This window comes from Nerophis ophidion, linkage group LG19 (assembly GCF_033978795.1).
Source record: "Nerophis ophidion isolate RoL-2023_Sa linkage group LG19, RoL_Noph_v1.0, whole genome shotgun sequence".
Classification (NCBI taxonomy): domain Eukaryota; kingdom Metazoa; phylum Chordata; class Actinopteri; order Syngnathiformes; family Syngnathidae; genus Nerophis; species Nerophis ophidion.
In genome coordinates, this window is record NC_084629.1 from 1,305,483 (window position 1) to 1,321,151 (window position 15,669).

Sequence of the window (15,669 nt, forward strand, 5' to 3'; positions counted from 1 at the left end):
TGTGCATGAACTGATGAGGCCTACTGAGGTATTGGCACCGGCCCCAAGACTAGATCTGACCAATCTAAGTCTATGTGCATGAACTGATGAGGCCTACTGAGGTAATAGTACCGGCCCCAAGATTAGATCTGACCAATCTAAGTCTATGTGCATGAAGTGATGAGGCCTACTGAGGTAATAGTACCGGCCCCAAGATTAGATCTGACCAATCTAAGTCTATGTGCATGAACTGATGAGGCCTACTGAGGTAATAGTACCGGCCCCAAGATTAGATCTGACCAATCTAAGTCTATGTGCATGAAGTGATGAGGCCTACTGAGGTAATAGTACCGGCCCCAAGATTAGATCTGACCAATCTAAGTCTATGTGCATGAACTGATGAGGCCTACTGAGGTATTGGCACCGGCCCCAAGACTAGATCTGACCAATCTAAGTCTATGTGCATGAACTGATGAGGCCTACTGAGGTAATAGTACCGGCCCCAAGATTAGATCTGACCAATTTAAGTCTATGTGCATGAACTGATGAGGCCTACTGAGGTATTGGCACCGGCCCCAAGACTAGATCTGACCAATCTAAGTCTATGTGCATGAACTGATGAGGCCTACTGAGGTAATAGTACCGGCCCCGAGATTAGATCTGACCAATCTAAGTCTATGTGCATGAACTGATGAGGCCTACTGAGGTAATAGTACCGGCCCCAAGACTAGATCTGACCAATCTAAGTCTATGTGCATGAACTGATGAGGCCTACTGAGGTAATAGTACCGGCCCCAAGATTAGATCTGACCAATCTAAGTCTATGTGCATGAACTGATGAGGCCTACTGAGGTAATAGTACCGGCCCCAAGATTAGATCTGACCAATCTAAGTCTATGTGCATGAACTGATGAGGCCTACTGAGGTAATAGTACCGGCCCCCGAGATTAGATCTGACCAATCTAAGTCTATGTGCATGAACTGATGAGGCCTACTGAGGTAATAGTACCGGCCCCAAGATTAGATCTGACCAATCTAAGTCTATGTGCATGAAGTGATGAGGCCTACTGAGGTAATAGTACCGGCCCCAAGATTAGATCTGACCAATCTAAGTCAATGTGCATGAACTGATGAGGCCTACTGAGGTATTGGCACCGGCCCCAAGATTAGATCTGACCAATCTAAGTCTATGTGCATGAACTGATGAGGCCTACTGAGGTATTGGCACCGGCCCCAAGACTATATCTGACCAATCTAAGTCTATGTGCATGAACTGATGAGGCCTACTGAGGTATTGGCACCGGCCCCAAGACTAGATCTGACCAATCTAAGTCTATGTGCATGAACTGATGAGGCCTACTGAGGTATTGGCACCGGCCCCAAGACTAGATCTGACCAATCTAAGTCTATGTGCATGAAGTGATGAGGCCTACTGAGGTATTGGCACCGGCCCCAAGACTAGATCTGACCAATCTAAGTCTATGTGCATGAACTGATGAGGCCTACTGAGGTATTGGCACCGGCCCCAAGACTAGATCTGACCAATCTAAGTCTATGTGCATGAACTGATGAGGCCTACTGAGGTATTGGCACCGGCCCCAAGACTAGATCTGACCAATCTAAGTCTATGTGCATGAACTGATGAGGCCTACTGAGGTATTGGCACCGGCCCCAAGACTAGATCTGACCAATCTAAGTCTATGTGCATGAAGTGATGAGGCCTACTGAGGTATTGGCACCGGCCCCAAGACTAGATCTGACCAATCTAAGTCTATGTGCATGAACTGATGAGGCCTACTGAGGTATTGGCACCGGCCCCAAGACTAGATCTGACCAATCTAAGTCTATGTGCATGAAGTGATGAGGCCTACTGAGGTAATAGTACCGGCCCCAAGACTAGATCTGACCAATCTAAGTCAATGTGCATGAACTGATGAGGCCTACTGAGGTATTGGCACCGGCCCCAAGACTAGATCTGACCAATCTAAGTCTATGTGCATGAACTGATGAGGCCTACTGAGGTATTGGCACCGGCCCCAAGACTAGATCTGACCAATCTAAGTCTATGTGCATGAAGTGATGAGGCCTACTGAGGTATTGGCACCGGCCCCAAGACTAGATCTGACCAATCTAAGTCTATGTGCATGAAGTGATGAGGCCTACTGAGGTATTGGCACCGGCCCCAAGACTAGATCTGACCAATCTAAGTCTATGTGCATGAACTGATGAGGCCTACTGAGGTATTGGCACCGGCCCCAAGACTAGATCTGACCAATCTAAGTCTATGTGCATGAAGTGATGAGGCCTACTGAGGTATTGGCACCGGCCCCAAGACTAGATCTGACCAATCTAAGTCTATGTGCATGAAGTGATGAGGCCTACTGAGGTATTGGCACCGGCCCCAAGACTAGATCTGACCAATCTAAGTCTATGTGCATGAAGTGATGAGGCCTACTGAGGTATTGGCACCGGCCCCAAGATTAGATCTGACCAATCTAAGTCTATGTGCATGAACTGATGAGGCCTACTGAGGTATTGGCACCGGCCCCAAGACTAGATCTGACCAATCTAAGTCTATGTGCATGAAGTGATGAGGCCTACTGAGGTATTGGCACCGGCCCCAATATTAGATCTGACCAATCTAAGTCTATGTGCATGAAGTGATGAGGCCTACTGAGGTAATAGTACCGGCCCCAAGACTAGATCTGACCAATCTAAGTCTATGTGCATGAAGTGATGAGGCCTACTGGGATGAGAGGCAAAAGGTCTTGTAAGAAAGTTGAATGCCCTGAGATGCTAGATGTTATTTCTCACAAGCAAGCAGGACAGACGTTTGGCTGTGGAACTTTTAGGCCAAACTCGCCCACTGAAGAGCTCAGATTGTGATACTATCTAACTTTAATCTGAAAGTATTTATGTCATTATTAGAATGTTCTTATACATTTTTTTCCAAGGTTTTGGAGTAATAGAAATACAGGGTAAACAGTTTGTTTTAAAGCTAAACTTTCATGTTTGGTCCGAAATTAACACAAAAATAATTTGAAAAATACATAAAAAAAAAGTCAATTACAATGTGACATTGGACTTTATTCCACTATTTGACCCAATCCTGGCCATGGATCAATTGCTCATCCTCTGCTTAACAATGTAGCGCCACCTATAGCAGCACACCACCAGACACTGACAAAGGACATGGAGACATTTGACCATATACACAGTTTATGGTGTGACGCAGAAGGAAAGGGCTGGGAATACCTGGTAAAGCCCCAGTCATTTATTATCAGACGTTTTAGAAGATCTTTTTGGTTCTCAAGCGTGTCTCACGTGCCTGCATGGCCCCTGGCCAGACTGGGAGAGTGATCGTCTACCAAGGCAAGGTGCAGCAAAAAATAAAAATAGCCGTCCGTGGAATGAGCCATTATTGAAAAGTCTTGGTAGTCCCCTGCAAATGCAGACATTAGCCACACTTTAGGTTTGTATAGAGCAGGGGTCGGCAACCCGCGGCTCTTTGGCTGCTCTGATGTGGCTCAGCTGCATAATCGCCAACCCCCCCGAATATTTCGGGCGGTTTCCGGATGTTGGTGCCTCTGCCGGACATCACCCGGTGCTTACATTCTCCGATTTTCACTCGGACTAGAATATTGAGGGCGTGCCGTGATGTCTTTAACGTCCTCTACAACATGTCATCGCCCGCCTTTACACCATGCTATCTGCGTGCCGGCCCGACGCATTCATCTCGCTGCTTCTATCGTCACACGTACGAGATTGCGAGGCATATTTGGTCAACAGCCATACAGGTTACACTGAAGGTTGTGATATAAACAACTTTAACACTCTTACTAATATGCGCCACACTGTGAACCCACACCAAACAAGAATGACAAACACATTTCGGGAGAACATCCTCACAGTAACACAACATAAACACAAGACAAATAAATACCCAGAATCCCATGCATCCATGACTAATACTGCCGATATTATACACCCCCGCACCCCCATCCCCGCCCACCTCAACCGACGCATGGGGGGGGGGGTGTATAATATAGCCAGGAAGAGTCATTGGATGCATGGGATTCTGGCTAATTGTTATGTTGCGTTTATAATGTGTTACACTTTCTTGCAAATACGAAACTCTTGAAATAGCGTTTACGCAATATGGTAACGTGCATTTTTTTAAAAATGAGTGTGAATGTTTTTATGACTTTTTATATTTGAGGTATTTTAATTTGTACGGCACTTAATTTCAGTGTCAACTGCGATGACCTTCACAATAAAGGCTTTTAGTCTATTCTACTCATGCAGTGAGGACACAAACGTTAGCATCACTACGATTGCCACAATAACATTACAGTTATATTTCATCCTAGGTTAGCTTATTTGCTAAAGTGTGATAAAGTCTTGTTTTCTTTGTTTTTAAAATGAGGTCCTCTGTGAAGTGTTGGGTGTAGACCTGGGGCGGTCTCATCTACGATAGATGGATCGGGTCAGAGGCTCCAGTCTATGTCCATGAGGAAGTAATGTTGTCTGGAAAATGTCAATGTTTAATGAAGATTTAATTTGACATATAAAATACTTTCTTGGGCTCTTGATAATATGAATTGAATATTAAGGGTGTGCCTCTCTACCTTAAATGGTGATTTGATATGAATGTCGATGCATGGCTTATAATAAATATGATTCACTAACAATACTTTGTAAAACATTACAATTCCATGTCGATGGAAATATTGCATGGTGAAAAGAAAATGTAATGTATCACGTCACAACAATGTCATGTGTCCATCCATCCATTTTCTACCGCTTATTCCCTTTGGGGTCGCTGCATGATTTTATAAAAAGATAAATACAAAACCGGTGGTGCCTGTATTAATTATGAGCAAATAGTAGAAGTGATCAACTTCAAGGCATTGCAATCTATAAACTTAAATAAGATATGATGTAAACAAAAGACTAGCAGGTACTTACAGTTTTCACAGTACTAAGAATGAAATCGAGCAAGCTGTAACACAAGTGCAACACAAGTCAATTATACTGTAACACAAGTGCAACACAAGTCAATTATACTGTAACACAAGTGCAACACAAGTCAATTATACTGTAACACAAGTGCAACACAAGTCAATTATACTGTAACACAAGTGCAACACAAGTGAATTATACTGTAACACAAGTGCAACACAAGTGAATTATACTGTAACACAAGTGCAACACAAGTGAATTATACTGTAACACAAGTGCAACACAAGTGAATTATACTGTAACACAAGTGCAACACAAGTCAATTATACTGTAACACAAGTGCAACACAAGTCAATTATACTGTAACACAAGTGCAACACAAGTGAATTATACTGTAACACAAGTGCAACACAAGTGAATTATACTGTAACACAAGTGCAAGATACAAGTGAATTATACTGTAAAACAAGTGCAACACAAGTGAATTATACTGTAACACAAGTGAATTATACTGTAACACAAGTGCAACACAAGTGAATTATACTGTAACACAAGTGCAACACAAGTCAATTATACTGTAACACAAGTGCAACACAATTGAATTATACTGTAACACAAGTGAATTATACTGTAACACAAGTGCAAGATACAAGTGAGCAGCTTCAATACAGAAGCTCAAATACTTTCATTCATTCACTATTTCCAATGCATTAAAACATTTCATCCGTCGTCAGGTCTTTCATTCACCATGATTGTGAATTTAAGGCAAAATTCCAAAAAACGTGCAAAGTGGCGTTGACTTTCAACTTTGAGGAGGAATTGTTGTTACAAAGTTTTGTGCGGCGTTGCTTCTTATTTGTGATTATTTCCGGCTCACTTGCTGTGTGTGCAGCAGCAGACGAAGGGGATGTGACAGTGTGTCATAATTACCACAATCAGCTGGATAAAAAAAATAGCGGGAGCAGTATTTTGAGTCCAGAATGATCACGGTTCAGAATGGTAGCGGTACTAAACCCTACAGGTACTTGGGATGCATCCCTAATGAACAGTCTAGTCCTTGATGTGATCACCTTGCAGAGTGGTGGACTAATTGGGGCTGGAAGTTTTTCAAATCCGTGTCCTTGTCTTGAGGGTTGCGATAGCTCTGCTAGCATTAGCATCCTTTTCATTTGCTCACAACAGGTGAGTGTTCAGACCAGTCCTGCTACTTTACCGCTGCTTTTGGAGCGATAAAAAGGGCCATACTTTTATCCAACGGACCAATTTTCTTTCTTGAATCCGGACGTTAAGCACACCTTAGATTTGATATTTGGGGGCGCATTGTTTGTAAACTCTTATGGTGCCGTCCGACATGTTGCTGTGAACAAGAGTGGTAGTCTTCTATTATGTCATCACATAAGTCATGCAAGATCACATCTGCCATATTTTGGAGGAGATCTACAAGCAACCCATTTGTGACTTTCCAAGCAGACATGGAGCGATCCATGCTATGTATATTCATATCTCTGAAGTTAAAATCGCTTAACGGATTGTACCCATTATTTTTACACCCCTATTGAATATGCTTTAGTGTAAATGTTGCGAAAACTTTTTTCCACAGTCACTTAACCCGTCTGCAAAATGTTCAATTCTTGAGGCATTCCCAGATTGCAAACGAACGCACGCCCCACCCTCTCCAAAAGTATCATCATTTATCAATCAATCAATCAATGTTTACTTATATAGCCCTAAATCACTAGTGTCTCAAAGGGCTGCACAAACCACTATGACATCCTCGGTAGGCCCACATAACGGCAAGGAAAACTCACACCCAGTGGGACGTCGGTGACAATGATGACTATGAGAACCTTGGAGAGGAGGAAAGCAATGGATGTCGAGCGGGTCTAACATGATACTGTGAAAGTTCAATCTATAATGGATCCAACACAGTCGCGAGAGTCCAGTCCAAAGCGGATCCGACACAGCAGCGAGACTCCCGTTCACAGCGGAGCCAGCAGGAAACCATCCCAAGCGGAGGTGGATCAGCAGCGCAGAGATGTCCCCAGCCGATACACAGGCAAGCAGTACATGGCCACCGGATCGGACCGGACCCCCTCCACAAGGGAGAGTGGGACGTAGAAGAAAAAGAAAAGAAACGGCAGATCAACTGGTCTAAAAAGGGAGTCTATTTAAAGGCTAGAGTATAAAAATGTGTTTTAAGGTGAGACTTAAATGCTTCTACTGAGGTGGCATCTCGAACTGTTACCGGGAGGGCATTCCAGAGTACTGGAGCCCGAACGGAAAACGCTCTATAGCCCGCAGACTTTTTTTGGGTTTGGGAATCACTAATAAGCCGTAGTCCTTTGAACGCAGATTTCTTGCCGGGACATATGGTACAATACAATCGGCAAGATAGGATGGAGCTAGACCGTGTAGTATTTTATACCTAAGTAGTAAAACCTTAAAGTCACATCTTAAGTGCACAGGAAGCCAGTGCAGGTGAGCCAATATAGGTATATATGTATGTATATATGTATATAAAGGTATATACAGTATAGGTATATATGTATGTATATATGTATATAAAGGTATATACAGTATAGGTATATATGTATGTATATATGTATATAAAGGTATATACAGTATAGGTATATATGTATGTATATATGTATATAAAGGTATATGCAGTATAGGTATATATGTATGTATATATGTATATAAAGGTATATACAGTATAGGTATATATGTATATAAAGGTATATACAGTATATATGTATGTATATATGTATATAAAGGTATATACAGTATAGGCGTAATGTGATCAAACTTTCTTGTTCTTGTCAAAAGTCTAGCAGCCGCATTTTGTACCAACTGTAATCTTTTAATGCTAGACATGGGGAGACCCCAAAATAATACGTTACAGTAATCGAGGCGAGACGTAACAAACGCATGGATAATGATCTCGGCGTCTTTAGTGGACAGAATGGAGCGAATTTTAGCGATATTACGGAGATGAAAGAAGGCCGTTTTAGTAACGCTTTTAATGTGTGCCTCAAAGGAGAGAGTTGGGTCGAAGATGATACCCAGATTCTTTACCGTGTCGCCTTGTTTAATTGTTTGGTTGTCAAATGTTAGAGTTGTATTATTAAATAGAGTTCGGTGTCTAGCAGGACCGATAATCAGCATTTCCGTTTTTTTGGCGTTGAGTTGCAAAAAGATAGCGGACATCCATTGTTTAATTTCATTAAGACACGCCTCCAACTGACTACAATCCGGCGTGTTGGTCAGCTTTAGGGGCATGTAGAGTTGGGTGTCATCAGCATAACAGTGAAAGCTAACACCGTATTTGCGTATGATTTCACCTAGCGGGAGCATGTAGATGCTGAAGAGTGCAGGGCCAAGGACCGAACCCTGGGGAACTCCACACGTTACCTTAACGTAGTCCGAGGTCACATTGTTATGGGAGACACACTGCATCCTATCAGTAAGATAAGAGTTAAACCAAGACAGGGCTAAGTCTGACATACCAATTCGTGTTTTGATACGTTCTAATAAAATATTATGATCGACGGTATCGAAAGCAGCACTAAGATCGAGGAGCAGCAACATAGATGACGCATCAGAATCCATCGTTAGCAATAGATCATTAGTCATTTTTGCGAGGGCTGTCTCCGTGGAGTGATTTGCCCTGAAACCGGATTGAAAGGTTTCACATAGATTGTTAGACGCTAAGTGTTCATTTAACTGCTCCGCAACAATTTTTTCGAGGATTTTTGAAATAAAGGGAAGGTGAGACACCGGTCGGTAGTTTACCATGAGGTCAGGATCGAGGTTAGGTCTTTTAAGGAGAGGATGAATAACCGCTTTTTTGAATGCTAGGGGAACAGTGCCCGAGGAGAGTGATAAGTTTATAATATTTAGCACTGATGGACCTAATAATACAAAGAGCTCCTTGATCAGTTTCCCAGGAAGTGGGTCAAGTAAACATGTTGTTTGTTTTATTCCATTTACACGTTGTAACAATTCCTCTAATGTTATTTCCTCAAAACGAGAGAAACTATTTTGGAGGGCAGTATCCGCCGTATATACCATCGTATCAGTGTTAATAGAACCCCGTTGTAGCTGGGACGCATTGTCTTTAATCTCCTTTCTAATGACTTCAATTTTCTTACTAAAGAATTGCATAAAGTCATCAGCTGAGTGGGTTGAGCTACTGGAAGGAGTCCCTTGTTGGGTTAGCGATGCTACCGTACTAAACAAAAATTTAGGATCGTTTTTATTACGGTGGATGAGATTTGAGTAATATTTAGCTTTAGCTAAGGTAAGCATGCGTTTATAAGTTATTAAACCATCACTCCATGCTTGATGGTGCACCTCAAGTTTAGTCGTGCGCCATTTGCGTTCCAGCTTTCTACATAATAATTTCTGAGCTCTAGTTTCTTCTGTAAACCACGGGGTGCGCTTTTTTGGAGCCTTTTTTAACTTTAGCGGTGCTATGTTATCAATGGTTTCGCGCAGGGCGTCGTTAAAGTTGTTAGTGAGGTTATAAATAGAGCCCACATACTTTGGGAATGGTGCCATTACCGAGGGCAGTAGGTCAGCAAGAGTTGTCGTTGTGGCGTATTAATGTTGCGGCTGCTATAGCAGTTATTATTATTATTATTAGTTTGACGAACATGCGTCTGAACCTCAAATTTTATAAGGTAATGATCGGACAATACTTTAGTATACGGGAGTATCGTAACTTTGGAAACGGTGATACCCCTGACAAGCACTAGGTCTATCGTATTACCGTTGCGATGCGTGGGTTCATTTATTATTTGTGTGAGACCACAGCTATCAATTATAGTCTGGAGCGCTACGCACGGTGGGTCCGATGGGGTATTCATATGGATATTAAAGTCCCCCATTATGATTATATTATCGGCGTGTGTCACTAGATCAGCAACGAACTCTGAGAATTCATTGATAAAGTCCGAATAGGGCCCTGGGGGGCGGTAGATAACAGCCAGGTGTAGAGGCAGCGGTGTGACAGACCTCATAGTAAGCACCTCAAACGATTTATATTTATTATTTATGTTAGGACTACGGTTAAAGTTTTCGTTGTATATTATTGCGACCCCCCCACCCCTTTTAAGCGGACGGGCAATATGCGCATGTGTAAAGTTAGGAGGACATGCCTCATTTAGCGCAAAAAAGTCATTTGGTTTAAGCCAGGTTTCGCTGAGACCGATGACGTTAAGATTGTTGTCTCTGATAATATCATTAACTAACAACGTTTTGGGAGACAATGATTTTATGTTTAAAAAACCTATATTATAGGTAGTGGGCTGTTTTAGGGAGTTTTTGATCAAATTATCCGTAGTAGCAATATTAATAATGTTGTGTTTATTATGCCCAGTGCATTTAGTATAGTTACGACCATATCTAGGAATTGATACGACAGGAATTTTCCGATTGTTTGATTGTTGCTTTGATAAACTGCACGCATCATGGTTAGCCACCTCAGTAACGGGGATTTTCCGATTGTTTGTTTGTTGCTTTGATAAACTGCACGCATCATAGTTAGCCACCTCGGTAAAACACATGTCCAACTCTGAAACACTCAAAGCAGAAAAAACTTGTTCTAATTTAACTGACTCCTTACCCAGACCAGTAGTCTCGCATCTTTCATTTAAATCTGGCTGCAGGATGGAGGGAAGTGGTGTTCTGTGGGGATTAGCCTTCTGCTTTGTTTTAAGCCCCGCTCGACATCCGCGTTTCCGATCACACCGCTGGCGTCTGCTCCGTAGACGGCCCCCGCTGCTACTAGACTCCCGTGCTTCACAGGCCGCTGGATGTAGCCGCCGAAGTATTCCCATGCTAGTTAGCACGTCGAACAAGCACGCGTCTATCAGTCCAAAACGGCCCGATATGTCCATATCCAGAAGTGAATCCTTTGAAAATGTACATATTTTAAGTATATATCTTGATGTCGTCGCCACAAATATGTTTCACACACAGTCAAAAATCTTCTTAAACCCATCCATCCATCCATCCATCCATCTTCTTCCACTTATCTGAGGTCGGGTCACGGGGGCAACAGCCTAAGCAGGGAAACACAGACTTCCCTCTCCCCAGCCACTTCGTCTAGCTCTTCCCGGGAGATCCCGTGTCCTGGGTCTTCCCCGTTGCCTCCTACCGGTTGGACGTGCCCTAAAAACCTCCCTAGGGAGGCATTCGGGTGGCATCCTGACCAGATGCCCGAACCACCTCATCTGGCTCCTCTCCATGTGGAAGAGCAGCAACTTTACTTTGAGTTCCTCCCGGATGGCAGAGCTTCTCACCCTATCTCTAAGGGAGAGACCCGCCGCACGGCGGAGGAAACTCATTTGGGCCGCTTGTACCCGTGATCTTATCCTTTCGGTCGTGACCCAAAGCTCATGACCATAGGTGAGGATGGGAACGTAGATCGACCGGTAAATTGAGAGCTTTGTCTTCCGGCTCAGCTCCTTCTTCACCACAACGGATCGGTACAACATCCACATTACTGAAGACGCCGCACCGATCTGCCCGTCGATCTCACCATCCACTCTTCCCTCACTCGTGAACAAGACTCCTAGGTACTTGAACTCCTCCACTTGGGGCAGGGTCTCCTCCCCAACCCGCAGATGGCATTCCACCCTTTTCCGGGTGAGAACCATGGACTCAGACTTGGAGGTGCTGATTCTCATTTCGGTCGCTTCACACTCGGCTGCGAACCGATCCAGTGAGAGCTGAAGATCCCGGTCAGATGAAGCCATCAGGACCACATCATCTGCAAAAAGCAGAGACCTAATCCTGCAGCCACCAAACCGGAACCCCTCAACGCCTTGACTGCGCCTAGAAATGCTGTCCATAAAAGTTCTGAACAGAATGGGTGACAAAGGACAGCCTTGGCGGAGTCCAACCCTCACTGGAAATGTGTTCGACTTACTGCCGGCAATGCGGACCAAGCTCTGACACTGATCAAACAGGGATCGGACTATGTTCGGGCACTGATCATACAGGGAGCGGACCGCCACAATAAGACAGTCCGATACCCCATACTCTCTGAGCACTCCCCACAGGACTTCCTGAGGGACACGGTCCAATGCCTTCTCCAAGTCCACAAAGCACTTTTGAAAAGCTGCATCTAGCAGCATTTATGTCGGTGTTATTATGCACATTCCACAATTACATGAAAATAATACTTTGTTCTATTTTTTCCCCATTTCCTCCTGGCCTGAACTTCTCCACCAATGACTGTCAACTTGACTTAGAGTCCAAAGAAGAACGATCACCTCCCTCTGAAGTCACGACATAGCCAAACTAGCAAAGCCTGATGCATGAACCTTATGATTTGACACTTTGGCATTTTTCAACTGGCTGTTCCAACATTGCAAGTCTTGACCGTGTTAAACAATGCCAAAGTGTCAAATACCAAATTCATCGAACTGCACTTTTGGGGGGAATTTTGCCTCTCATTCACAATCATTATGAGACACAATAACACATGTCTTTTTGGTTTTCAAACAGGATTTTAGAGATGATTAAAAACAACACTTGGTAGATGTGGCTTATGGGAGTCATGGTTGTAGCTTTCAAAACCCTCCATCAATGTTTTGTATACACACTGAGAGTTTGTATACATAATGTTCCCCTTTAAAGCACCTCTACTCTCAAAGGGGAAGCAAACAAGTTAGGAATCGATCATGTATTTTTAACACGTATAATAGCGGGGGGATGATGGACCAGAGGAAGGATTGCCAGGTCCTGATGTTACACCTGAGACCTGTTGGCTTACAAACTCTGTTCCCCCAATGACTGGCTGGAAAAACGTGTTAATAATAATGTATCTAAAATCAACGGTGTTCCAGGATCTGTTGTTACTTGCATTTTTGAATATATTGCTGTACTTTTCAAGCATGTTTGGATGTGCCAGGCGGCCCTCATGTTTTCTCCACATCCTGTATCCCAGACTAACAAGGTTACTGTGTTTGGTGCAGGCCTAAAGACCATTGTGGGTGCGCTGTTCCAGTCGGTAAAGAAGCTGTCTGATGTGATGATCCTCACTGTCTTCTGCTTGAGCGTCTTTGCCCTCATAGGGTTGCAACTATTCATGGGCCATCTAAAGCAAAAGTGTGTGTTCATGCCAACACAAAATAATTCCATCATCAACGGCACATCTTTTAATGGTACCTACATGAACAAAACACACAATCATAACCCAGAAGGTGCTTTCAACTGGACAGAGTACTCACTTGATCCGAGTGAGTATTTGACATCTGCTTTTCGGAAAACAAATGTTCTGTGGAGTGCTTATTTGCTAAATGACATGCAGTACATGAAGGACATTATGCTTGCACTGAAAAACATTCCGCTGCCTAACTCTTAGTTGTCTACTCTAGAAAATTACTATTACCTTCCAGACAAACGTGATCCATTGCTTTGTGGAAATGGCAGTGAAGCTGGGTAAGCTGATGCCACGTCCAAACAAAAACATAAAATAGTTATGCTGTTTTTGCTCCCCAATATGTGATAAGCAATGTCTCTGATGCAGGCGTTGTCCAGAGGGATTTTCCTGTATCAAAGTGGGAAAGAATCCAGACTACGGTTACACCAGCTTTGACTCATTTGGATGGGCCTTCCTTGCTCTGTTTCGACTAATGACACAGGATTTTTGGGAAAATCTCTACCAGCAGGTAAGCGGCATTACCATAAAGTTTCCCAAGCTCTTTATTATTTATTTGTATGTCCTTTTGGAATTTAACATTTAACATAACAAATATGTGAGAGTTCTTAGTCAGACTTGTAAATGTAAAATACAGGAAGTACAAAAACATGACCTTGCAACTAAACCTAGGCACACATACTTGAAACTACAATGATAACAAATACTTTTAGATACACATTGATGCAGCTCTGAAGTGATTTCAGTCAAAACCTAACCTTCAGCTTAAAGGATCTTAAATCCAAAATAAACTTGATTTGTGTTGATCATGAATTCCAAAGCCTGTTAGAGTGAAAGCCGACTGTTAAATGTAGAGCTTCAATGCTTAACCCCTACCATCAAACTGCTGTATTTGTTCAGTCTGTTTGCCTAAAAAAGACAGCTGAGAGCGTCCTCTGTCAAAAAGCCTTCTCGCGTTACAATGAAACAAAGAAAAACTAATGCAATTGGAAGGTGGTTGTTCAAAGGAAGCTGTAAATGATGTGCAGGTGTGTCTTGGCTTGAATAAACATAGACAGATCATGGCGTGACACGGACAAATGTTCAACTTTATCATCTCCGAAAAAGTATTTTCTAATATTTTGGTTACCTAATTTGTAAAAAAAATTCTACAAACTCTCTTAGAATAGTTAGACAAGGGGTGTCAAACTCATTTTAGATCGGGGGCCACAATGAGAACATTTACTACCACGATAAATTAAAAATAAAGATAACTTCAGATTGTCTTCTTTGTTTAAAAATAGAACAAGCACATTCTGAAATTGTGCAAATCATAATGTTGTTGGGGTTTTTTTTACACTTACGTGTTGCGGTTAATAGTATTCTATCTTTATTTGTCATTATTTATATTTTCTGAATAAATGATGTGATAATGGTCATCTGTTAACTCCTTGGTGTTCATTTTCAATCAAGATAAAAAATTATATCGAAGTCAAATTACGAGATGTTATTTATGTAGTTTGATCATTTTCCTCGACTGCTGCGCGAACCTCATGTGGTTTATTACTTTTTTTTGCTTCTGTAGCATATTCTACAAAGAGTTGCTATCATGACATCTAGTGGACACATTTAAAATAGCAGTTTATTCCATTCCAAAATTTTGGCTCATTTTTATACTTGGCAAACTCATCCCACGGGCCGGATAAAACCTGTCGGATCAGGCCCGCGGGCCATAGGTTTGACACCCCTGAGTTGGACTGTACCCAGCAAACACAAGACACTGATTCAACGTTGATTCTACATCTTTTTTAAAACCGACCTCTAAATAACATTGCAAAATAGTTAGTTGGAAAATGAGCACATTTCGATGGTCAAATTAAGGTCACAACCTGACAGTGAATACATTTTGCCCAAAGGCATGTTGTTTCAATGTTGTTTTTGTCTTGAAAATATAGGATGAGAAATGACAAGAATAAAATGGGGAGCAGCCGGCCAGAAACCTGAGGGTTGCAGGTTCACTTCCCACCTATTGACATCCAAAAAATGGCTGCCGTTGTGTCCTTGGGCAGGACACTTCACCCTTTGCCCCCGGTGCCGCTCACACTGGTGAATGAATGATGAATGAATGAATGAATGATTGGTGGTGGTCGGAGGGGCCGTAGGCATAAACTGGCAGCCACGCTTCCGTCAGTCTACCCCAGGGCAGCTGTGGCTACTGATGTAGCTTACCACCACCATCGTGTGAATGAATGTTGAGTCCCACTTCTCTGTGAGCGCTTTGAGTGTTTAGAAAAACGCGATTTAAATCTAAGTTATTTTTTTTAAATGGTCAAATCAAGGTCAGAACCCCACATTGATAAAACATTGTCAAAAAGCATGTTGTTTCAATGGTAGGTTTGAGTTGCTCAACATTAGGACATCATTCAGCAAGTTCTCAATCTTGTTTTATTGCCTTGTGCCTGCTGGGTAGCCACAGTTAAAGGTTGTACTTTCCGGAATATTTGACAAGCATTTATTCAAACAGGTCACAGGTAGATGTTGCAGTGTTCACCATGTTCTGTGCCTCTATTGTGGAGGCA

The 15,669-nt window shown here is 42.7% G+C and overlaps 1 protein-coding gene across 2 annotated transcripts in view; it reads left to right on the top strand.

Moving 5' to 3' along the window:
• LOC133537856 (sodium channel protein type 2 subunit alpha-like) overlaps nt 1-15,669 on the top strand; it is a 137,564-nt gene that overhangs the window by 61,300 nt on the left and 60,595 nt on the right. For both annotated transcript variants that reach the window (XM_061878941.1, XM_061878939.1), the window contains 3 exons: nt 12,927-13,190; nt 13,329-13,392; nt 13,481-13,622. In XM_061878941.1, coding sequence (XP_061734925.1) covers nt 12,927-13,190; nt 13,329-13,392; nt 13,481-13,622 — 470 coding nt within the window. The remainder of the gene's footprint in view (nt 1-12,926; nt 13,191-13,328; nt 13,393-13,480; nt 13,623-15,669) is intronic.